The 25,972-nt window shown below is 38.2% G+C and overlaps 1 protein-coding gene across 1 annotated transcript in view; it reads right to left on the bottom strand.

Annotated features, from left to right (window-relative positions):
- Positions 1–25,289, bottom strand: part of LOC106494024 (DNA excision repair protein ERCC-5) — a 33,122-nt gene extending 7,833 nt beyond the window's left edge. The window contains exons 1-20 of the mRNA XM_067293785.1: positions 25,211–25,289; positions 23,214–23,801; positions 21,559–21,685; positions 20,611–20,706; positions 20,420–20,524; positions 18,515–18,609; positions 17,072–17,204; positions 14,716–14,787; positions 13,787–13,870; positions 11,839–11,935; positions 10,761–11,010; positions 7,004–7,179; positions 6,344–6,459; positions 6,163–6,255; positions 5,403–5,463; positions 4,359–4,502; positions 3,189–3,396; positions 1,957–2,913; positions 1,257–1,489; positions 714–833 (exon numbers count right to left, since the gene is read on the bottom strand). Coding sequence (XP_067149886.1) covers positions 714–833; positions 1,257–1,489; positions 1,957–2,913; positions 3,189–3,396; positions 4,359–4,502; positions 5,403–5,463; positions 6,163–6,255; positions 6,344–6,459; positions 7,004–7,179; positions 10,761–11,010; positions 11,839–11,935; positions 13,787–13,870; positions 14,716–14,787; positions 17,072–17,204; positions 18,515–18,609; positions 20,420–20,524; positions 20,611–20,706; positions 21,559–21,685; positions 23,214–23,703 — 3,657 coding nt within the window. The 5' untranslated portion in view covers positions 23,704–23,801; positions 25,211–25,289. The remainder of the gene's footprint in view (positions 1–713; positions 834–1,256; positions 1,490–1,956; positions 2,914–3,188; positions 3,397–4,358; positions 4,503–5,402; positions 5,464–6,162; positions 6,256–6,343; positions 6,460–7,003; positions 7,180–10,760; positions 11,011–11,838; positions 11,936–13,786; positions 13,871–14,715; positions 14,788–17,071; positions 17,205–18,514; positions 18,610–20,419; positions 20,525–20,610; positions 20,707–21,558; positions 21,686–23,213; positions 23,802–25,210) is intronic.
- Positions 25,290–25,972: the final 683 nt, after the last annotated feature.

Genomic DNA, 25,972 nt, shown 5'->3' with positions numbered 1-25,972 from the left:
ATGAGCAAACATTTAACATAGAAACAAAAATTTCAGTCATCTTAATGACATCCAAACTATCCCTTTTATTCTAAGAAATATGTAAGTGTTCATATTTTCTTTGAATATATGTATTATGCCATAGATCCACCACTTGTCTACTATCTTATGGCTATATTAAATTCAACACATTATATTGTTTATGACTGGATAATCTAAAATGCAGTACTCTTTGCATTAGACAGAGTTATCTTCCCAATGCTAATACTCAAACAGAAGTTACAGGTTTGTCCAGGAATTACTGGTAAAGTTCTTTAAAATAAGTTACCCAGGACGTCAACCTGCGTTACAATAAAGGTTTCTTTTATGCTTATATCTTTTAATCCCTAGGGAAATCACAATTTACCTAAACTCAATTAGATCAGTTCCATACTGCTGAGTTTAATTTCCTATTCAGTTAAAAAAGTTTGGTGCTTAAAAAGTGGAAATATTTTCATTCATAATGAATGAATATTTAATAGTGTTATAACAGTTATTTCCAACTCTTGGAATTGAAGATTAATCTTCTCTCAGCATTTTAAATCAAGCAGTCTGAAGAAAACAACCACCTACGAGGAAAAAGGTGACCTACAGTTAAAAAAAATTACAAACAGCTTTTGAGAAAACATTTTACTCCTGAGGGTGGAGATTACTTCTTATCCCACATCATGTCAAAATGATTCAACAAACACTACCTGACTTTCCAAGAACATCTGTCCCGTTACAGAAGCAGCAACACGTTCCTGCTGCTGTTTTTGAGCCTGAAGAATATTTTGTTCAGCAGAAAGATCATTTTCCAGTTCTTCCAGTTCTTCCTGAATAATAAGACAAGATTTTGGTCATTACAACAATTTAGTGCTTTACTTACTTAAGTATACTTAAGCCTCCAACTATATTTATACTAAGAGTATATGCTCCATTAATTCACACCTGTAAGTTGTCATAGCTTCTCTAATGCAGTAAATTATAAGACCATAACTAGGTCTATTCATCAGAGTGCTAAAACCTTACAATTCCTCTCTGATTTCAGTGGCAATTATGGCTAACTCTCATCTTTAAAAACAACAAAAAAAAACATTTTCCATACAATTCAAATAAACAAATGCATGAAAAAGTGATAAAACAGTATGCAGCTACTGTAAGTAGCTGTAAGATAGTTGTAAGATAGTTTTCCTTAAAATATATATTTAGCTACAGAGCACTTCATTACTAACTTAAAACAAATAATAAGGAATTACCAAACTGATGTCTTGCCACTCATCCACTGCATCTTTACCATCATTTTCACTTTCAACACTCTGATGGTTTGTGAACTGCACTTCATCAGATTCCTCTACTATGTCCTTGGTGACAATATCATGTCTGTCTTTCTCCATTTCTGTAAGTGCTGTTCTATCACCCAGTTTCTCATCATATTCAGTACGAAACTCAGCCTTATTACTGATTTCACTGTCCACTTCAATAAAGCTTCCTATAAAAGAAAAATAAAGAGTTCAGCTTCTTGCTGCTAGTTTAAAAAGAAATGTTTGAGTCATCTCTTCTTAATTTGTGCTGTGATGTTTTTTCACCCACAACAGATGCTATGTGCAGTAAATAGACATAAGGACTGTGAAACTACAGAAACCATGTGGCTGGCCATTAATACACCAGTTAATGAAGTTCAAGCTACAGAACAGCATGCTTTCCAGCTTCTCCATTTTGTATACTCATATTTCAGCATTACAGAACAACATCGGGGAAAAATATAGTTCAGATTTTCTCCTCATCTAAAACATAAATTATAAAGCATTTTTTACTATGAGAAAAGGTTGACTTCAACTGACCGCAAACATAATAATGCCCTATTTTCTTACAGAACTGTTCATCACAAAAGTCTTCAAACCCTGGCTGGAGTCAAGAATGATCATAAACACAAATACACAATTAAAAAGCAGATACCATCAGAATCACTGTCTTCAGACTGTGATATCTCTTCTACTCTTTCCTCATTAGGACCTTCTGCTTGTGGAAAAAGGCTAAGTTCCTTTTGTACCTCAGATACACTATTTTCTGTTTTTGAAATTACTTCCTCTATATCTTCACAGATTTTAAGATTTTCCTTATTTTTAGAAAAGCCTGTTGTTTCAGCCTGAATCAAAGCTTGTGTACTTGTCTGTGCAGGGGAACAGCTTGGGTTCTGCATGCACATGTTTATATTCTTATCTTCCAAAGAACTTAAGCCCATTTTGGAACCATTTTCTTCTTTGTCTACATCATCTTTTCCTTTTCTAGTATCATCAACAGAAGAATAATTTTCAGTTCTGGCAATACTGATGTCCTTGGTTGCGATATGAACCTTTTCCAGCTCGTGACTCTTCTGGCCAAATTCAGTATCTTGAATAATCACTGGGTTTGATGAATGAATTGTAGATGTAGGTAATTTTTTTCCCTCCAAAACTTTAGGAATCTGATCATCCTCATCTGAACTACTGAGGAGAAAATCCTTCTCTTCTGACCTTTCTGTTATCATTCCATCAGTTTTAGAGGTAACAACTTCCTCCCTTTTATCATCATCACTCAGAGCTTGCTGAATTGCCTGTAAAGTTCTCGGAGATACACTGCCTTCCTCTGATCTAGGTTGGTCCATATTCAATCGTCCTTTATCTTCATCCCCCAGTTCTTCTTCTGAGCTGCTTTCTATCATAGCTGCCTGAATAGCAAGCAAAGTCTGGGGAGACGGTGGTGCTGTCACCCCATTGTTATCTTTCTCTGTCTGCAACTTCTCAGACTCAACAGGGTTTGTATTAGCAGGAGATTCATTAAATATTTTAGTAGATTTAGTAAATTCTAGCCTTTTTGATGAGTGTGCCGCAGTAGTTTCCAAATCTCTATCAGTAGCTTCTTTTGCTTGAATACCTGAAAAAAAGTTTTTTGTTAATTTTTTTTAATACATAACTGTTTTATGCTAATATTCTTTTTACATAATGAGAATCAAAATCATAATTAAAGATTAATAAACCAGTTTTCTACATGTTTATTATCACAGTTAATTATGTCTAACCAATACCACATATTCCACATAATCATCAGGTACATGCATCTCTAAACAACACTCAGGTTTTTCCTAAAACTTACAGCTGCAGACTGCACACACCCAATGAGAAGTTTTATAAAATGAAGAACCAGCACACCTTTTATTAGGATATAGTGAGAAGTATCTTCAGAGATTACCCTCTTAGACTCCACTTCTTTCACAAAACCACCTTCATTTTCATATTGTGTTTGGATTTGACCTGAGTGCTGCTGATTCAATTCTTTTTCTACATTTTCTATGTATCGATTGAGGTTGCTTTTCTTAAGCAAACCCCTAAGCTGATACTGGGAAAAGTCATTGGATTCCTTAAAAAAAAAGAAATCAATACAAGTTAATTTAAATAAAATGGCATGAATTGCATTTTTTAAGCAAGTGTATTTACTATGCTCTGGGAAGCTCTTCGGTAAAAATATTTTCTTATTTTTTTTAACCAGAGAACACATATCTTTACTGATTGCTGCACTCCCAAGTGATGGTGATATTAACATATTAATATGCAACAGAACTTTAAAAGGTATCACTAAATAGTTTTGAATGTTGATTAAACACAGTGAGATCTAAATAACATGACCAACAAAAAACAGCTGGCTAATAGAGCTGGACCCCATCTCAAATACAACTCAATTATAACAGAAGCCACGTGTGGGTAGTTTTAAGATGTTGCCCATCACAAAATGGTTCTTAGCTTACACTTTGATACAAGCTATCATTTGATCAGAAATATATTGTATTTTAAAAATCTTACTCTGCTCTGAAAAACTATTCTAGAAGTGGCACTGTAGGATTCCCTGTTTGTCTCTGAATGGCTTTGGTGTCACATCTGCTTAATTTACAAATATAAAGACCTTTTTCCCAGCTACCAGTTCCTTCAAACTGAGAGTCTGAAAGTCAAGCATGTGATAAATCTGCATGATTTATCCACACCAGTAATACGTTTTCATAATTGAAATGTTGGACATAATGCTGATGAGGCATGAGACACAGTATGATATTTCCATTCTTGCCAAAAGGACTTAGTTCTGCCAATTGTAGTAGAAATCAGGAGATAGGACTCTGCATATACCTATGGGAAGGATCTGTTAAGAATTATTACCTTGCCTTTTTTTTTTTCCCTAGACATGAAAATTCCCCCCCAAAATTTCCCAAACATCTTTTGTAGAATAGGTCTGGGGTTAAAACTTTCCAGATGTGATATTCTTATGTAGTCTTCATGTGCATTAACAACAGTAACTCCTTTGTAATGGCTTGAAACTATTTTAAATTTTACCTCTGGCATTACTTCAAATAATGTTCTTTTTCGCTTTGTAAATTCTTTCATATCAGTCAAGATTTCGTGTTTTACTTCTGGAGGAAGACTGCTGAAGTCTTCTGATTCAATATCTACAGAATGAGGATTTTCAAGTAATTCTTCCTATAAAAATGAACAACAACATATATAAACACTTATTTTGTATTACAGACCAACAATAAAAATGAAAATACCTACGGCACCACTCCAAATCTAAAGAAAAAAAGACAAAACGTTTTTGCTACTACTTATACTGTGAAGAAAACTGTAATAAAAAAAAAGTAACTATTACCTAATTAAATAATTTGTTTAATCTCCATAATTACTGAGATACAATATATAAAGAAACTACTACTTAAAAACTCACAGGTTTTTGCATAAAAAGATATTTAGTGCAAGTCACAGAAGCAGATCCTACTGCCCAGTAATTCTAACTTTTATCCTTCCAAAGACTTTCTCTTTCTGAACACAGACTACTTCAAACAGTAAGAATATTTCCAAGAGAGTTTTTTCTTTATTTTATTTACTTTGATGACTGCTTGAAAGCAAAAATAATAACTTTACTGTTCACAGAGATATTCTGCTAGATGAGTTATTTCTATTTTCTCCTATTCCCCTGAGATCAGTGATTCAGAAGGAAATATTTATATATGAAAAAAAGAATTGAAGTGTTGCACTGGAGTTCTGTTAAATATGCTGTCTTATTTTTGCATACATATGTGCACTGTTATGTTTTACCATTGTAAAAAACAATGTTTGTTTTCTTCACAAGTCCAGAGAAAACAGGTGGGGGGGGGCGGAACCTCCAGGGTATTCCTACTCTGTTGTACTACAGTGAAGAAAATTACATTTGTATTTTACAATTAGTAAGAATTCATGGAATTCTTAAAATTAACTTATTTGCTTGTCAAGTAATGCTATTCTGAGATTTATACCTCCAAACACTATTAAAAATATTTTTTAAAGCGTAACACATGAATAACAGGATATTTCAAAATAACAGGGCAATTAGGATGCATTTACCTGCAGTATCTTCTTTTGACTCATTCTCTCTTGCCATTCTTTTTCATCTTCCTCTTCTGAGCTAAAAATCACAAAGAGATAAAAGACATAGATTCTCCCTCTCCTCTCTCCCTTTCTCGTCTCTCTCCCTCTCTCAAAAAGCTTTGAGCAGAAAGCAAGAGGGCAGACTGCTCAGTTAAATCTATATTGACACAACTGTTGCTGTGTACTTGGTTGGCATTTACGTTTTAGCGCAGATCTTTTAACACTGAAAATGTGTAAAGACTATTATAAAGGACAGCTCCATGTTCCCACTTAGTCTTATTTAAGAAGATGACACAAATTTGACAAGCGCATATGAAGTTTACCACTGCTAAACATGTCCACGCTACCTAAATGAAGAGACACAAACTGGAAGCAAGCTGCCACACACTTCAGTAGCTACCCAAGCTTGAACAGTTAGGTTCATTTAGCAGTAGAGATATTGCCAGAGAGAGTGAGATAGCATTTTCATCTTTAAAGATGATTCCAGGGTAGAAATTTAATTTATAGGCTGATGTAAGAAAGCTTGTTCTGTTAGTTACTTTCCAGCAAATAACTAGAAGGCTTCTGAATCCTATAACCCTACTTCTCCAAAAAGAAATTGAAATAAAACATAAATTAAAGAAATATACTGTATATGTTTTGGAGACATGAGTCAAAGATCTCTTAGCACCTTCAAAAACAGTATTTTATATTTTTATCCAAGTTTGTTATAGCCATTTTTCTTAATTCTACTTACCTATTCTTCTCTTCCTCCTCTAAACAAGGCAATACATATATATCATCAATTTCTTCTCTTCGAACTTGCGTAATACTAGGCAAAGCTTCATTGCTTAGGGAAAAAAATTAAAAGTGATTAACAGTGAAATAAAAACTTATCTTCCCCTTATAAACAAGAGGAAAATAATTTTTATTCTTGCCTTTTGCCTGTTAGAGCAGTTTTGATAGCTTGTCTCTTCAAAAACGTTTTCAAGAGTTTTTCTGTAGTTTTTCTGGAATCACTGACTGCCACTTCTTTTCTTTGTCTTCGCTTAGCCTGTGAACATAAAATTAATGCAACATAATTTTACTAAAACAGCATTTGATGGATACTGAAGATACACATCCAGTGAATTATTCTTATAATTGTGCATGCTGAGTCTGTGGCTGACTCCTAACTCATACTACATCAGTGGGGGTCAGAGCCTTCAGATCCTCTAAATCTCTCTGTCTGGTCACTGTGGGACTCAGGACTAGTTACCAGCTTCTGAGTACAAATGCTTGCAAGAGTTGTGTTCAGGCTCCATTCTTGAAGCAAGACCCAGACTTATGCCATCATCTACCTCTCTGCAATTTGATTTCTATGCAAAGGAAACCTGAATGTGTGAATCAAAAGGAAGTTAGCTGTTGGAACACGCAGCAGCTGAGACTGGGATTGCAAAAACATCTGCACAGCACTGTATTTCAACCCATCTGTTGTCATGGCTTGAAAGCATAAGCAGTATTCAAGGAATCTGAAAACAGCTACTTAGCACCAACAGACATATGTTTGCATGGCAATATTAGAACAGTCTACAAAATAAGTCAGTAAAGTTATATACCAAGGTCTGTCTCTTTAGAAGTGGTGCCTCTCCATCAAAAACAAAGACAGGCCGAATTCGAAAAAACAGTAACTTGCAGAGTCGATGAAACAGAGTGAGGAGGTGAGCATTTTGTATGGAATTACCACAATGATCTCTGGCTCCTTTTATTGCTTGGTTCAACCAAATACTGATATCTTAAAGAATAGTTAAGAAAAAGGAAAAAAAAGATGCAATCTTACACATACATCATATTAACAGTTTCTATAGAACGCGTATATACAACCACGTGGACTCTTGCACACTCTTTTAAGTTGGTATATTGAAGCTGAGGTTATCCAAATGCTTGTGAACTTCAAGAAGAATAAATTCTTGTCCCTATCATCCTGAATAAAGAACAGAATGAAACAACTGTGCAAACAGTACCTCCCCAGTTATTTACAAAAAAATGAAGGGTAACATCTTTCTAGCATTTAATTATGTATGCATGATAGGAAAGCAGATGTAAAAGTATTTCAAACTTTTTCATATTCTAGTCCTATTGAGAGCAGCACAAAATCCTACAGCCTGACATTTGTATAAGAAATTTATGACAGAAGTTTCATTTTTTTCATATATACAAATATCAAGATTTTTGTTTTCTGCATATTAAAAAGCATAAAATCTATCTTATCAAAATATTGTCATGATTTAGAATTTTAAAAAACACAATAAATCACATAGAAATAAGTGAATAGCTAAAATAACCTCCCTCACAAATTTGGTGCATCAGCTTTACTTTCAAAGGATACCAACAGCAAGAATTTTCCCTTCTAGCGTTTCTGGATTTATAGGTCTCCCAGTGCATTCAAGCAGTTTCCAAAGTCCTTGAACTCCCATTGTCCTTTCTTAGCTCCTTTGAGAGAAGAGAATCTATGAGGAATAAATGCAAATATAAACCAAAAATTATATGATCCACTTTATTAATGAAAACCCAATGCATTATTACTGCAAATAGAAATAGCGAAATAAAACACATCAAGGTCACCAAAACTGAAGCAGGGTTACATTAAATCCCAGCTGTTAAAGTAGTCTGCCAGACACGTAATTGCAAGTCAAGGTCTCTGCCCCAACTCTCTCACAGGCAAACCATGGACGTGAGATTTAAAATAGCAATATTCTGCTTTGTTGTGCAAACAACAGAAAATATATCACATATGGTAAAATCTGCTCTCTGGGAAAAAAAATCAGATCTGAACCTTTTTCACATTCCTTTTAAGTTGTGTAGCAGGTTTATCAAGAGAAAACAGACACCAAAAGAAACACAGAATGTAAACTGACTTGTCTCAGATATTATCCTTGTTCAATTAGCTTATGAAATCTGTAGACCAAGAGAGTTTTCCTTTCTATCTCACATATAACACTGCTGATATAAAACAGGAACATCTAGCTAGCTAAAGGTAAACACAGACAATGTTTAAGCAGATCTGACAGAAAAGAAGTGCTGAAAGGAGCTGCATCGTCTGTCATGTTCCACTACGCAGGGCAACGCTTTCCAGTTGAAGGGATTCAGTTTCCTCGCTGCAACTGGTTAGACTGGTGCATGCTGCTGGAATCTGCCATGGACGCTGCGAGCAATACATCAAGTGATTTCTGAGGTTTTTACTCCTTCTGATTCTAATACGTGAACACCCTGAAAATCCGGTCGGGTACACCGTGACAGCTGCTCCGATCCAGCAGCCCCGGAGCTCTCCTCTCCGCAGAGACCACGACGATCCCACCCGAAGCACCCCCGCGCCCCGCTCGGCCCGAGCCGCGTTCACACCGCCGGCACCTGCCCCCCGAGGCACCCCGCCCCCTCCGAGCTGGCGGCCGGGCCACAAAGGCCGCAGCCGGCCTCTTTACTCCCGCGCCACCTCCCAGCCCACGCTCCCCGCGACCGACGCGCTCCCGAGGCACGCCGCTCCCCCAGGCTGGCGCCGGGCAGGCCCGGGCGCGGCCGCCGCTCGCCACCCCGCGGCCGAGGCGCCCGGGCTGCGAGGGGCAGGCTCTCGGGGCATGGCGGCGCGGGGCGTCCGTTGGGTTGGGGCGCGCGGCGGCACTCACCTTCGCGCGACGGGCACGCAGCGGCGGAGGAACGGCGCCGTCACGCGGAGAAGCCCCCTCCCAGTGCCGCCGCGGCGGCTTTGGGGCGCTCCCGCCCGGCGGCCTCCCCGCTCCGTGTGCGCACGCGCGCCGCCCCCGTGCCGCACTGCCCGCCGGGAAGTGTAGTTCAGGGCCGCCTCGCAAATTCAGCTTGCAAAAATGAAGCGTGCAGATAGTTCATTTAAAAAAATGCCTGCGTTTTCAAAAGCTACCATTAGCCTACAGACTTTGGCCAGGTAAGTATTAGAGGGTAAGTGACAGAGGTTGCACACCCAAGTGGTCCCACCTGCATCCCACCAGCAGGATGACATAGCTACGCAGGGGTTGCAACTCAGATCCTTCAGTCACCTAACACCAAAGTCTTCACTGAATGTAAGGTCGTTGTTCCCGAGACAAAAAAAAAACAAAAACAACCCAAACAACAAAATAGAAAACAGATTTTATTGAATGAACAAAAGTCTAAAAGTCTCCCATTTTTGGTTAACAAAAGCAGCAAGCTACAAAACCCCTGCATTCCATGACAAACTTTTTATGTCAAAAAATTAATCCTTGAGCAGGTATGAACGTTTGTACACAGAAAGTCAAAGTTGCTGAGATGTCATTCGGCAAACAATTATATAAACCTTCAAATAAAGAAAGGACTGCACATGAACACCTGAAAAAACAAGTTGTCTGCTGGCCTAGAGGTATATCATCAGGACTGCCAACAGTTTTCGGCACTTGCATCACCTTCATACAAATTAAAGGAGCAGCATAAAAGTTTGACAGGAGCAAGGAAAAGAACTGCCAACAGAACACAGTGTTCAGCTAGCTCATTTGGCTAATGGTAAGTGCAGCTTTTTAAAAAACTGCATTTTACAAGCTTGTAGTAAGTGTTAAGTGAATCAGTGCTCTCAAGAGATTGCAGCATAAGAATTCAACTACCATAACCAGAAAAGAAAAACAGTAAGGAATGGCCATCCTCAAGCTTTTCCTGCCATCGGGCTATCCTGACAGCCTACCATAGGTTCCCAGCTAAGAGAAAAGTAACCGGTATCCACTTGACAAAATAGGATTATCTGACTGACAAAAGTCTACTAGGAACTGAATTGAGAACATTAATTCACCCCATGAATCTGACAAGGGTTTTTAACGTACATGATTTTTTTCTTTTTACTGGATACTGACAGCCTTAATAAAATGGAGTGTTAAAAAGGAAGGCAATGTTTACTTCTATCCTTATACAATATGCAGAATAACCCTTTTTGTAAAGTCATATGGTAAATTTTCATGCTTTTAAATACTAAGTATTTTCAATGAAGTCCCTTTATTACACTTCAATCTGCTTTTTTGTTTTCAAAGGTCAGGACACAGTACAATTATTTCAAAAGAAATGATTGATTTTGCTATCATATATACTTTTGATTACAAAAGTACAATAATCTGTGCTTATCTGTCAGTTTATACATCAGATCTCATCCACTGCAACCATATAATCAGATATATTTAATAATTATGAAGCTGTATCTTATACCATAATTTCTATTCATATGTATTCTAGGACTAATAGATCCCTACTATATCTTGATTAAAACTAACTTTAATATATGAGCTCTCTTATTCTAAAGTTAATTTTAATCATTTCCATCATAATCATTGTAACTCTGATATCCACTGTTCCTCCTCTCACGGAGATTAGATTTCTTCCACATAGATTCTTGATGGAAACCAGCGCTAAAAGACCTACCCAGTCGTCCATGCTGTTTCTTAGAGATATTGTCTTCACTCTCAGATTTGGCAATTCCCTGTCCTTGTGTTTGGGATTGTTTATCCTGTCTAACATTTCCAAATGGAAAGTTCCAAGGACCAAATCTTTGCCAGTTAAGTCTCTGAAAGGCAATAATGCAATGAAGATTTCCTCCAACCTAATGAAAGTAAAAAAGTTCTTTGTTAAATGCACATAGGCAATTTATAACATGAGTAGATATTTGAAATAAAGACCTTCGTGGCTAACAGAATACCAAAAAAAAAACCCCACAAACTCTCTGCTTTTTTTTTTTTTTAATTCAGTTACTGTCTTCTTTCCCATCATTTAAGTTATCCTTTTTACTTTTCATGGTCTAATATAACTTATCTTCTGCTAGTCTTTTTACTCCCCAGCCACCTTAACACAAATTATCTCTTCTGGTCCCTTCTCATCTTGTTGACTTCATCTTCCATATAGTATCCACACTTGAATTCATCCCTCCTGCCTATTACTCTTATATAGGCTTTCAATCTGCTAATCAAAAATAAATTCCCCACCAGCCCTATCGATAGAAAAGAAAGCTATACGCACTGATGATAAAACCACAGAACATGCATTTTCTTCTTTTTGATCCTACTCCACTGTACTTTCTTTCCTGTTTACATGCAGTTCATGCACCAAAAGCATCAGTCTATTATTTATCTGTAGACTATTTCTGCCCTTGTTGCTGCTAGATTTTAAGCCAACAAGGGTAAATATTGCAACCATAAATATTGTATATACAGACATCCCAGTTCATCCTAGCATATACCAAGCTACTACTGCATCATGTCTTGTCCTGCAAGTAAATGTAATTGACAAGTCTGTAAGTATACCTGTTTGACTTTTGTTTTCAGCAATACTTCAGCTTTACTAAAAGAAGTTTAATCTATCTTACACTGCTGAAGTATGAGTATGTTTGCTGAATATCTATGAGTTTTCTCCCATCTTATAAAGTTTACCTTACCTTCTTTGTTTTTCGATGCTGTAATCCTCTCTCTAGGTGTCGAATATCTAGGTATTCTGGATTTTGAGTGTTTAGATCAGTAACAATATCTGTCCACCTATAGAATAAAATATATTATTACCCAACTGAGATTTATAAAACCTCAGCACCAGTAAGACTCATTCACATACACGAATAAATACATATTTGCATCTTTAAATAGCCTAACAGTGATTTAAAGGTAAATTAATGTGTAAAGATATAAAAGCCTCAGTACAGGAGACATCAAGCTAGATATAAAGGCTTCAGTTCTAGTTACATCATTCAGAGTGATCATTACTACTCTTGGGAAGCAGCTTCCAAACTGAGTAAGAGCACCATGAGTCACTATCAGCTCTCCTTACCCTTACCAATTTGCCACTTTGTAAAAGGAAGAAGAAAGGTGTTTAGGCAAGGAAACACATTACCTTTTATTGTATTTAACCATCTCTTACTCTTTTATAGTATGTCATTTGAATCCTTTTTTCCTCACCCATTAAACCTGTTTTTACCAGGCTGCTCTGACCATAACTCACTCCTCTTTTCTATTTAATTCCCCTCTGTAATAAGCTATCAGTTCAATCATTCCCCATTCACTCAGCTCTTCAGAGTTTCATAGCTCCTTTTAGCCCAATTGAAACATATCCCCATACTCAAGACATCTTTAAGCCTACACACCACCTTTTCAGTTCTTTCAATCTCCAAATACGTTTTTTTTTTTTTAACATCACCCTCCAAATTCAGAAAAAACATTTCTACTTCAACCTTTTTGCCCTCCTACCTAAAATACACAACTTTCTGCTGGCTTCTGGTGCGATTGAAGTGGGAGGAAAAATTTCTCCATAATCAGAAATAATATTAGAGGTTTGTATTCCATATTCAGGAAGCTTTTCCTGTGCTGTTTGTAGCTTACTATACCACAGGAGAAAAAGTCTGTCAGTGGGATATCAGTACTCCACTTCTCAGTACAGCAACCACATGCATAGTGCAATTTTTATTTTGTTACACTTAAATGCTCATTAGTCCAAAATAGCCAGCTGTTGCTGACATAGTCACATCACTGACTTACTGATCTGAGACACTTATCTGAGTCTTAGGTACTGGAATAGATCTGACACACTGTGAAACAGAGAAGTACTTTAAAAGAATTTTTCTAAGTATTTAGGAAAATAAAGAGGAGGAAACAAAGAAGTTGTTTGACTTTCCCCTCACACCCCAAACAGCTTTTTTCCTAATGTATGAAAAAAGAAAATCACTCCATAATTAACTGGGGGGAAATTAACTTCTGACTCAGATTTTGTTATAAATTCTTTGTTTTAATGCACATTTAAGCTACTATTGTAAAAGACTGCAGGCTGTACTTACAGCTGAGCAAAGAGATCTAAGGGTAGCACGGTATCCAATGCTTACCCAAGACACAGCTATGTACTTTCACAATAGCAGCCTAAACTCAACCAAAGTTCATAGAGCCTATAAATTCCAACTGGCATTATTGCAGAGAGCTTAGGTGTCTTTTCCGTCTGACTGATGTCAGCAGCATCACACTGACACAGAAGAAAATTGCTTTGGCTCTCAGCAGCCTATACATGCCTATGTGCAGTATAGGTCAGTGTGTGCTGCTACATGGTCTAAAACCCTAGAGCCAGACTTGAGGTTACTGAAAGAACAAATAACCAGAGTAGAGGGTCAGCAGATCTGGCCTTGGATACTCCCTTGTGCTAACATATTAATTGCAAGAATTATTGGTTTCTCAAGTGGAATAAAATAAACTGTCAGAACATGAAGTCTCTCACTAGAGCACTTGATTCTCTTAAAACTATAGTATATTCATTTGAAAGAACTGAAAAGTCACTTTATGGTCCCTACTAGGGAAATGCATGTTGTTTTTAGAAGAAAACACATGGTTTTAAATTCTTACCAAGTAACCTACCTTTTACAGTGTATTGTTGGATGCTTCCTGCTTGGCTCGCCAATTAAGATCCAGTATTCCACTTCTTGCTGCAAGACACGACCTCTGTTCAATAGAAGATACAATCCTAGTAAGACTTATTGTGCATACTAAAAAGAAAAAAAAAGATTAACATTCTATCTTTTTTTTAGGTTTTTCTATTATTTAAATTTGTTTCCTCAGCCCAAAAAAAAAACGAGCTCCTGTGCTACAAATAATGTATGCAACTGCATACACGGAAGCTTTTAGTTTCACAAGACCTGGAAGCAAGATAGAAGCTACTGCTCGTTAGTCGGGAAAAAAGAAAAATCTCCATCAAAAATAATTTTACTCTGTTGAAAGGCAGTCTTAATGTAAGACCTAAATATATATGCAGCAATGGAAACAGAATTCTGTAAAGACGTGTGAGTGTGGAACCTCAAAAGAACCCGTCAAAGAGCCCCTTTCACTGCTCAACTACATCCCAGATGACAGTTGTTACTAACAGCTGTAAAGTAACGTATACGAAATCAACTGGTGACTTAAACAGCTTCCTTCTAAACATTCATCCACCCATATTAAGCAAAAAAAGAACACCAAAACAAAAAACCCTCAACTGATAGTAATTCAAGTTTGTGAGCAACTTCCAAGAAACACAAAGCCTGCAGTAACTTTCCCAGGGATGCTCTGAGACAGACATCAGGGCACAGTGATGAGACAGAGTCCTGTTCTGCAACCTTATGCGCATAATTAGCTTGTGAAAACTACTTCAGTTTCAACAGTGACAAGAACTGAGATTTTTCTACCTACGGGATTAGACAGCATATGGCCTTATTGTTTGCAATGCTTTATCCATATAATACCCTGTAAAATAATAATGCAGACTTTAATTTTACAGGTGGGAAACCAAGACACAGGACAGATTGACTTACCTAAGGTCACACCGCAAGTCTGTGGTTGAACTGGGAACTGAACCCAGGTCTCCCGAGTCCAAATCCAGCAACCTAAGATCATACAGGAAGTCCATGGGTGACCTAGGAGCTATCTCTTAAGCTCAGGCTAGCAACCTATCTACTGATTTATTTTGAATCTTAGTTTCGATTCTAAATAAAAACCTTCCTCATAACTAGAATGCAAAAACAGGTAAGTAAGAATTACTGCAGAATCTATTAATAGAGCTTCTGGAGTCTAAACATTTTTCCCAATCATATATTAGAAGACATGAAGAGAACATGGTGCTCTTATGATCTGACCTCCAGACTAACATAAGGCTAAAAACATTCCTCCAACTCAATATTTCACATTACATTTTTAGGAGAGATGTTTTTAGGAAAAAAAATCCAATATTGACTTAAAACTTACAACTGAGAACTCATTTCAACCACTGCTAAAGTATTCAAATTGTTGATCTCTCTCACTACTAAACAATGAGAATTCAAACTATAAGGCATCTTAAGTTTTCAGCCATTGGACCATATTATTTCTTTAACTGCATTTCCAATCTAGTAGGCAAAAGTCTTCTTTACTTCTCTCCTCTCCCTGTGCAGATACTTAATATCTGATCAGGTAAGCAAGCCATTAACCTTTTGGTAAACATAAGCAGACTGAGCTGCTGAATTTCCATTTGGGGCATATTTTCCAAACTCATCTCACTCGCACGGCATGTCAGTGAAGGCAACCTTAGTAAAAATGTCTGTATTCTTTTGTTCATATACTGAAAGCTTTCACTGACCCCTTGGTCTCAGTCTCACACTGGGAGCAGATCAGACTTAGATGATTACACTTTCTTGCCTCCACACAATTATTTTGAACTCTAGAAGTCAAGCCAGCATTCTTCATTCCTTGATGTGACACTACTTCTTCAAAACAGCCAAATGTAGACTGCTTGGTAAGCAAAGGTTCACCTTACATCAGTGACCTACTCTCTTCATTGTTTAGCATTCCCTACAGTCAGTATCTTCTGATTTTGTCAGAGATTGGTTTCTTGTGCTCATAGATAATATGTATTTACCAACAGCTGAACCATGAGCAAGTCCAACAGAAACATCCAAAACATACTGTGTTTACAACTACTTTGAGACAAAAAAGTTTAATTTAATATGATTCTTTGAATGATGTAAAACATGAACTACTTTCAGCGTATCAGACAGTGGCAAGTTAAAAGCTTTACAAAAAGCTCAGATACACTGCCTCAAGATTTCAAAATTTGTCAAACTTACCAAACTTTGTATTTTTATGCAAGGCTTTCTATAAACCCAATATGAATATCAATATTATAATCTAATCTTCTAACTTCTATTATCTAACTATCTTTTAACCCATATTTAATTGAAACCCATATCAACTATTCCATTATTTTATCCTGTCAGGGTTTGTCACCCTGAAAAACCTGAAATCATTTGAGTCATAACTGGCATATTAACTTTCTCCTGGTCTTCTAGAAGTGCTCCAGCATTCCAAGAGCGATTAAAAGAGATAAACACAATGATATTCTAGTGATCTCTTCAAGCAGATCAGCTAGGAGGTTTTTGGTGGTGGTGGTTTTTTTTTGTTTTTATTTTTTGTTGTTTTTTGTTTGGGGTTTTTTTTTTTTTAAAGATTTTTGGTAATAAATTATTCAGATCTCTTTATTTTTTCAAAGCCTTAAACTCCAGGAGTTGCAGTTTATCATTATTCTTAGTAATCACTGCAAAAAAGTATGTGGACAGCATCCTGCACTACTGCAATATCCTCTATATTCTCACCATACACAAACACTTATTTCTGCAATGGCAAGTTTCATCATTACCATTTCATAATGGATTAATCAATAGCTAAGCTTCTTTTTACTTCTAGCTTATCAAGAAAATCCCCAAACACACACTTCTTTTCCCTAAGCTCTCTGGGCACAGACTCTCCCACCTAATTAGTTGTGTTTTTGTTTTTTTCTGTCCATTTAAAAAAATTACCTTGCTTTTTTCAGTCTATATAGTTTTGTTTTTCAGCAAAGCTGCCTTCATTTGCCCTTCAGGTAAGAAACTACCCTCTCTACACCTGTCTAAAATGTCTTTTAAAAAGTTAATACCATTCATAGTCTTCTGTTTAAATTCTCTCATCCAGTTATCTAAGCTGTGCTTAGTTTTGTAAAATCCAGCCTTTCAAAGTACACAGTAGTATTTTGCTAGTTCAGATATAAATGCTTTTCCAGCTTGCACTGAAATACTATTGAGGGAGAAAAATGGTATCAACTTGCAGTAAATTTCTCTGTAGATTTTCTCTACCAAAATAAAAATAAGCACAATATCTTACCTGTATGCTTTACTAGCTTTTACAGGAGTTGCCTCAAATCCAATTGGGCAAAAATAATGATTTTGGCAATGGTAGATGTAGGCCATTGATTCATCTTTCAGTCCACGTGTTAGCTTTGCCAGGGCCCCTGCAGCTATAAAGAAAGATCAGGTTACACTTCAAAGTGCTTTTGATCCTGTGTTACGCATTCAGCAGAAAAAAATCTATGTGATAATATAAAATAGTTGCAAAGCTTTTTTTAAACCGACAGGCACATACAAAATACACTTTTGACTTAAAACTTGTAGCTTAGGATTCAATTTCCTGCAGGGCACAAAAAGGTAACATCTGCCACATGAGTGGGTACTACGGAAAGACAGTATAAAGTAGACATTGTTTTTAGAACAAAGTCACCCTAAAGATTACTTGCCTTGCAAAAAAGAACCAAAAGTATCTCTGAACTCAGGAAACATACTACAATACAAAGCAGTCCCACTGCCCTAAGTCAGATGTAGCACATAGCAGTGATAAAACCGGAACTCCTGAAAGCTTTCAAACATTTTCATATCATGAGCTTCTTAAAGCTTCATAGTCTTGGAAACACCTCCCAGATATGGCCATGCCACATTCTGTTGCACAACTACAGTGCTCAGTTTCAGGAAAAGAGTAGAAAAAGCACTGGAATATGAAAGAATTCTCAAATGGGATACTAAGGACAAAAAAAGATGCCTGAAAAATACAACAATTCCAACAGCAAAGAGCAGTTTGCTTTTAAATTTTAAGAAATTCCCCATAACTTGTCAGTAGTCCAATTCTTTTAAATTACCCTTCCGGTCTGAAGATAATTACCCAGACTACCTCAAAGATTAATAATCTGTATACAAAAATATAGTTTTTCTTTAGTTAGCACACTTAAAGTATACACAATGGAAAAATGTAGCTTCAGCAGCTAATTCAGAGTAATCACCTAAATTTTAGAGATAGATGCTAGCTACAGTCAGGCATGAAGGATGAGCTGACTAACTTCAAAACTGCATTTTTAAAAGGCAAAAACATTTAATAAAGGTATTAGTAGCTTGGATGCTGTATATTCATCATTTTAGAAAACTGTGTAAAAAACTCAGAAATAGAAATGTGCTCTTCTCTTGTGTTTTAAAGCAAACAGGGATAGCAGCACAAAACTGGAAATGCAGCATCCTCCTGGATACCTTAGAAGTCCAGCTCTTTCACAGCAACTCCACAGCCCAGAATATATTTTTATTAAAAGAAAAGTATAAATAAAGTTTTAGTAAAATAAGAGAAAAAGTAAAATAAAAAAAAACAGCCAATTTGGAGCTATTTGATAGCTTATCTGAAACTGCAAATAAGGACTATTTACATAATCTGTTCTGTCAAATCTTACACATTGTAGGACTTTTCCAGTTTATATACTGGAAGATGAATGCTTTAGGATTAGCTACTTACCAGTTTCTCCAGCTGTCTTGTTCTTCCCATGAGGTTTATACAGAACATATGAACATCCTTTTATATGGAAGTGATCATTTATTTGCCTAAACCATCTGAAACAATAAGCTTAAAGATTTTAGTATCTCAAGAATTAGTAAGTACAATTTTATTTGTTTTCTCCCACTCTTCAACAATTTAGGAAAGAAGTCTCAATGTGGTACCAAGTACCTACCACAGGCATACAGATCTCAGATGACCATGCTACCATAATACAAATAAAACATAACATCTCCTAGAAAGCTATATAAATATTTAAAGCCTTCTCCATCTTGTTTTTCCAGACCTGGCACAGATCTGTGCATAATAACCAAAGGGCTAGATTTGAAAACATTCATCCTATTGTGTTCAGTCCAGTTCCATCTAACTTTCAGAAAAAAGTTCAGTTTCTGAAGTGCTAAACTTTAAATATGGTTTGCATGCTACACCTTCTAAGACAGCCATTAAAAGGCACGACTCTTTAGTGAGACTTCCTGCATGTCATGTTTGGCTTTTAACACATACAATTCACAATCCCAAAGCATTTCAGGAATCCCATACCAGAACTCTTCACAGCAGCAATAAGTAACAACTGGTCTCAGATATTCACTGCATTTTTCTGCACTAGAAGATTCAAATTCACATCTCAAGACAGCACCTGAATTATAAAGCTATCTTAGGATGGATCTGCCTCTCAGCCCTCCCGTTTTCCAGTCTGACAAGTACTTAAAAAATGATTGGGCAGAGAGTGGGAAAAAAAAAATTAGGATAACTAGTGCAGGGCATAGCACACTCACATTAGGAAAAGAAAGAAGAATTTTAGGTTTTACTTTCTGCTCTACAGACTGTTAATATAAAGAGACAGACTAGTCTATCAGCTTCTTCTGAAAGGACTGCTATACCCTGACATACTCCTAAGAGATACAAAATAAGATAAGTCTATCAAGGCAGAGAAGGAAATTTTCATGACTGCCCTCAACAATCTAGCTAGTATGTTATTATTTAAGAACAGATTGCTGCCACATTTTCTAATCCAGCACCCATATGCTGTGCCAAACCATATATATTACCTTCCAAATATACTAACGAGATAAGATGCTACTGATGGAACAGGCAAAAGACTGCAACATTTTTTAATCTCACAAATGGATAACACATTAAAGCCCTGTCAAGATGTTCAGCACTGTCAAAATATGTTTCTGGCCCTGTTTAATTCTAAGACTTTTTATGAGTTTAGTAAAACAAAAAAGCACACAGACTTTAGGCCTAACTTCCCAAGACCAGGGAGCAGCAGAGCAGAAGTTAAACAGAACTTTAAAGTTTAAATGCTTTTGTGACTCCGGTCCCATTCCCCTTCCCTGCCCCACCCTGAAGAAGTCTTTTGTGGTAAAGGTGCAGGGAACACTCAATCTCATTTTCAATTCTAAAATGAATTTTTACATAGAGCTATTATTATATGAAATGCCTTTACAGGCTATTTTAACAACATTAACAAGTATTTAGCATGGCTTTTGAAGACAGGTGAATGAGTGTAAAAAACTTTCCTAATCAAGACAGTGTTTGCATTCATTAGAATATTACACCGTCACTAATCAAACTGAACCAAAAATCAAACAGAATTTCATGTTCTCATGATTTCTGTACTAACATAGTACCATATAAAATGGCTAGTGCTCTTTTTGAAAAGTTCCTTTGGGCTCTGTCAGAGCACCAGATATTCTTCATTATTCAGAAGACTTAGATGACTAATTTGTATCAGCCACACACACACCCTTTTTTTTTAAATACACCAATACTATTGTGTTTTTAGAGATTCTAACTCTCAGCTTTATCATGTTATTTTTGCATATATTAACACTTTAGCTGCATCAAGAGTACCAGACATACCTCATCAAAGTTGTATTTCCAGTGAAAGGACCAAATCTAATCTCCTCAAATGGTGGTTGAAAACCCAGTATATGCAAAGCTTCCTCTTGAGTAATAGGTGGCAAGCTGAAAAAAATTTTATTTTGTTTGATAAAGTAATTAAAAACATATTTTAGACTCTCTGGAGGTAAAGTGGTCTAAGTGTGACTTACCTTCCAGCCCCCAGTGTACTATATAAGAAATTCCAGCAAGACACTAAGGATGAAATTCCACAAGACGTCTTGTACTGCGGTCGGCTAATACAATACCTATTAAAAAAAAAGTCAGTAAGCATTCTTGAGCTAGTCACATGAGCATCCTGAAGTATTTTTGTGTATGATAATGATTTTAATAAAAAGTGCATTATTTTTAAAAAATTTGGAGCAAATACATTAACCCAATTCCTTCAAGTTTGTCAGACACAACAACCTTATTTCATACAAATGAGTCACCATCAAATTTTTAGCAGCCCCTAAAAAGTTCTCTGCTAATGATATTGTAGGTAAATGATTGCATACTAATATAATATACAGTTTCAGCCAGTCTCTTTTAACACACAAGCTTTTAGTAAATTGCATCTCTACCAATTTACTAATGAATGTGATTCTGGGCCACAGGTTCCCAGGACTCTAATTTCCTGATGTCACAGAAATACAGCAAGTTAGAATTAGATGAATTCACTAAATTAAGTGAACTTAGTGAACTACGTCCATATGATATACATTCATAGGTTGGGTAGAACGGATAAATTTTGCTCAAGTATTTCCAAACCAAAAGAAAAATCGTGAGTAAGACGATTACATGCAAGGTTATTTTTTTGCCTGACCATGCTAGTGAACTTACATTTTATTAGCAACAAAGCCCCCCATAACTTGTTTCCTATTGAAAGGGAAAATTGTTTAGAAAGCAAAACGCTCCTAGTATTTTAACATATGGGAGGGAAGCTGTTATTCTCACCATCCTGTGGAAAGTATGTTAAACATATAAAGACTAAATCTCATACCCCACACAATATTTCTACTAAAAAAATATTATTAATAAGTTTTAAATAAGATAATCAGCAACAGCGTTTACCAACAGACTATACGGGGATAATCTTAAATACAGGTCATAAATACTACCATCTCCGGAGGTCCAACACTTTCCTGTCTTTCACCTCTTCAAGAGCAGAACGCTGAGGACACTCTCTGCATTGTTTGCTTTTTTTGTCTAAAGATTTTTTCTTTGTTACTTGTTTCTTCATGTTGCCTGCAAAAGAGATTTCAGAAGCAAACAAACTGCTGGTTTACCTTCCTCGTTGAATCTTTCTCTTTGAAAATTTTTATTAATAGCATGCATCTCAAATAGAGATGCTAGCTGTGTCATTAAATGCAAACTGGGACCAAACATTAATCGAAGAAAAAGCTTAAATCAGCAATCAAGACTGTCAACAGGTTTGTAAAGCACACACGAACCACCTAAACAGCATCTTGTTTTTCCTGAGCAGAAGTAATGATCACCTGCTCAACTGTTTGGATGGGACAGTCAACCTGATTACTTTCTAACAAGTTAAATCAGCCATCCCAGAAACAGGTTCTCTGAAAAATCATACACAGCTATCATAATGCTGTCCCACTGGGGGGGGGGAGGGGGGGGGGACAGGGGGAGGGAGCGATCACCAGCATAAACTTCCCATCACATAATGTTAAATACATGGGGAAACATAATTAAATATTTGTTTTTCATGGCCAAGCTGCATAGCCAGCTACACTTTCTGATGGAAACTACTATGCAAATTCAGTAAGAATAATATACCCCCAAGGTCTTTTCCTTTTTGTAAACCACTGAGGCAGTGGCAAATTAAAACAGTTGAGCCACACGTCACAGCAGGAGTATTTCTGTCCCATTCTGAAGCCATCATATCCGAATGAAATATATTGCATATATCTTAGCAAAATTGACCTCCCTGTAAGAGGTTATCATTGTTTCTTATTTTTATTTAAGGACACTACATGTACATGTAAAAAGACAACTGCAATTAGCCAAAAAATATTTAAGTTTTGCTAAACTGGTTTCACAATAAGGTAGACAAAACAGCAATCTGCCTAGGTAGCCAACACATTATGAAATAGCTGCAAGCGGCTCTAGACAAGCAGAGGGATTACAGGACAAAGAAAGCCATGTGTGTGCAAATGCTTGATTCACAGCTGAAATCTGTGACTATGTAGAGAAAGATTATAGGAGGCAGTAAAGGAAACAGTTCTACAGAAATGGGTTCCCTAACATCATATACATACAGCAAAACAAAATATACACAGTTTCATTACAGAAAACAGCTGCTTTCCTAGATAACTGTAATGATTCCACTTACTTATTAAAGAAGAGCTGGGCTTTATTTATAAGTGCAAAATACAGATTGTTCTTCCATCTCTGAAGAACCTTGTAATATTTCTGCAAATCATAAATCTGTACTTAATAGTTAAAAAAATTACTGATGCACTGGGTGCTGTTAATAAAAAAAAGAAAAAGCAAACTGCAAACAATGCCAAAAAGCACGCAAACAGTTAGATAAAAGCCAGCCGTGTTTTAGTGGCGCTTACCTAGCTAGCTACATTTGTCCTTCACTCCTCCTCCTTCACCCACTCCCTTTCTATCAGACAGATCCTCCTGTTGTGAGAAATGACTTATAGGCTCTTCTACAGCACTTCACTGAGAGAAGTGCTGACTCTCCCCTTCCACAACAAGTTCTAAACATGAAACCTTTCTCTGTCACAGCTCCAAATGTTCAGCCTCTTACCTGCTTTGTTCTTCAGATTTGGGGTCATGCTGTTGAATTCTGATTTGTCGATTTCCCATGCCAGTGGAAGCTTGCCAAGACTGCTAGACAAGCTTTCCAGGTTAGCTTCTTCGCTATAGATTATCTCCGAAACACCTGTTTGAATGCCGATTAAGCTAGGTGTGTTATCACCAACATTTAAGGCCGCACTGCCTGACAGGCAGGCACTAACTGAAGCACTTGGGCTTTTACAATTAGATGTTACTCTGTTTAAAAAAGCATAGTCTGAGCAGATGGTATAAAATTTCTCTCTTGTATGAGTCACAGGACATCCCCATGGATAATGCCCATCTCCCCTAGAAACCAGTGATGCAGTGGAGGCATCTGACATGCAGTATGGCTTTATAGGATCATGAAGAGAAGCTTCTGGGGATTCCTTCCCAGGTCTGTTTTCAGTGTTTCCATTGTTTCCAGAACCATTCTCCTTTTCATCTTCTGAAATGTTAGGCATTGAATGATACTGAAAAAAGTATTATACAGCTAAGAATATATGTATTTAAATTGTAGTTACAACACAGTCTACGTCATCGCAAGCTATTGATGAGGTACCTGAAAACAAAAAAAAAAAGAAAAAAGAAAAGTTAGTACAGGTGCCTCAGCTGATAATCAATCAACATACAAATATATACAAAGCTTATTTTTGAACTTACATCCCATAAAAGCTGAAATACCCTTCAAGATATATCACTGCACACACTGCTACATATTTTTTCCCAAGCATCTCTAGACTTCTAAAAATGGAACTTTTTATTATTTGTGAAATGCCAACACCACACCCTATGGTGATACTACGATGATGACATCATGTGAAATTAGGTTTTTAAATCAGCATAGAATTTAAAAAAAATAAGTTTCCTACACTTACATAATTGTGGTTGATCACTTCTGCTCCTTCACAGTCAGAATACCTCACATATGTGGAGCATAAAATAATTTATGCAAATTACTAAATTACAGAGACAGCAACTTAAGGTCACATAACTCAAAAATCCTCCCTATTTTTGATGCAAGTGAAGTTCAAACTTACAGAAAATGATGGTAACTATAATCTCTGCTTATAATGAATTGACAACATTTGATTTAATTGGTTTCACTGCTTTCTTTGTATGGTTTTTAAAGGTTCTCTTTTCTTTTTGCATGCCTCCCATTCTTCAGAACAGCAGGAAGAAAAGTGTCAGGTTTTGTTTACAGTAGCTAAGAATTACCAGAAACAGATTTAGAAGCACATGTGATGAACTGCTTTTAATTATCTTCTTTTTTTTAAAGCAAGCTGATAGTATCTGTCATTTCAGCAGTTTGCGCTTCTATGGTGCAAAGACACATTCCACAGATGGAAAACACTGCACAAAGTTGTATTGGAGAGCAGACTTCTGCAATGCTGACTTCTGAACTTAACCCACAGTGCAGTAACCTTCCTCTTACAGAAATGCGTTTTGTAAGTAAATACCAGCAAGCCTGTAGCTCTGATTTCAGCAGCTGCAAAGATCACAAGGAAGTAGAAAAACACATATGTGCATTTATTAGCTGCCTGGAATAAGTGCAGTGGTAGCGGCGTTACTGCTGCTGGCCCACTCTGCAGAGCACTCCACCGCCAAGATCCGCTCCAGCTGGCCTAAGCCTCGCAGGGGTGCGGCGCCGCCAGGAGCTCACCCACCCGGGGCACTGCACAGCTCCCCGGGGCCTGGGGGGCCGCCCACGGCTCGGAGCAGCGGCCAGCAGCCCCCAAACCGCCCCCCCCCCGCGGGCCCGGCCACAGCGGGGGCCGCGGAGAGGCGACAGCCTCTGGTCTGCTGCCGCCAGTCGGTTCCAGAGTTAACAGCAGCGGGATGGGGGAGGGGGCACCAGGGGCTCCGCCGGGGGCGCCATCGCTCGCCGCGAGTGCCAGCCCGCCCCTTTCCGCCGCCTGCCAGCGCCCGGCGGTGCCGCAGCCGCGGAGGGAGGGCGGCGCGGCCCGTTACCTGCATGGCGCCCGCCTGCGTCGCCTGCCCGCGGCCGCGGCGGAGCGGGGGAGGGGGGAGCGCGCCGGAAACGCACACTGCGCGCCGGGCGCGGGGGGACAGCACGCGGAGCCGCGCCGCGCCGGGGCTCACCTGCGCCCCCTCCTCCCCCTCCGCCTGCGCCGCCGCGCGGCAGCCGGGCAGCTACCACCTCCCGCAGCTGCCCGGGGAGAGGCCGCGGGCGGCCGCCCCGCGCAGCGGCCGCGCACACCCCGGGGGCCCTCACGGTGCGTCAGGAGAACCGCCCGTGCTTCTCCTGCCCGGGCGGCGACGGCGGCGCGCCGCCGTAAGAGGCACCTCTACTGCCTTCCTTCCTTCCCCCATCGCCCCCCCCCGCCATGGGTGCTCCCATGGTCTCGTCCGCTGCTGCCCAGGGGGCGGGCGGGAGAGGGGAAGAGCGGCTCGGCCGGCGGCGATGGGGGGAGGGGGGCGCTGAGCAGCCCCCTGCTGCGCGCCGCGCACGTGGAGGAGCGGAGGCTACGCGGCGCTAGAGAAAGCTCTTACCCGCCGGCCGAGCGGAGAGGGCGTTTCAGCGGAGGGATTTCGGAAACGGCAAGAAGGACGGCGAGGGGAAGGACGGGTTGGAGATACTTTAAAAAAAAAAAAAGGTTGGAAAGAGTCCGAAATTTGGCTTTACCTGCTTGATCTCTGCCAGGAAGATGCATTTGAAAAAGTAGAGCTATGATGACTAATGGATGCCTGGCTGCAGAAACTCCATTTATA

Source organism: Apteryx mantelli, chromosome 1 (genome assembly GCF_036417845.1).
Source record: "Apteryx mantelli isolate bAptMan1 chromosome 1, bAptMan1.hap1, whole genome shotgun sequence".
Taxonomy (NCBI): domain Eukaryota; kingdom Metazoa; phylum Chordata; class Aves; order Apterygiformes; family Apterygidae; genus Apteryx; species Apteryx mantelli.
This window is presented reverse-complemented; position numbering and strand designations above follow the sequence as displayed.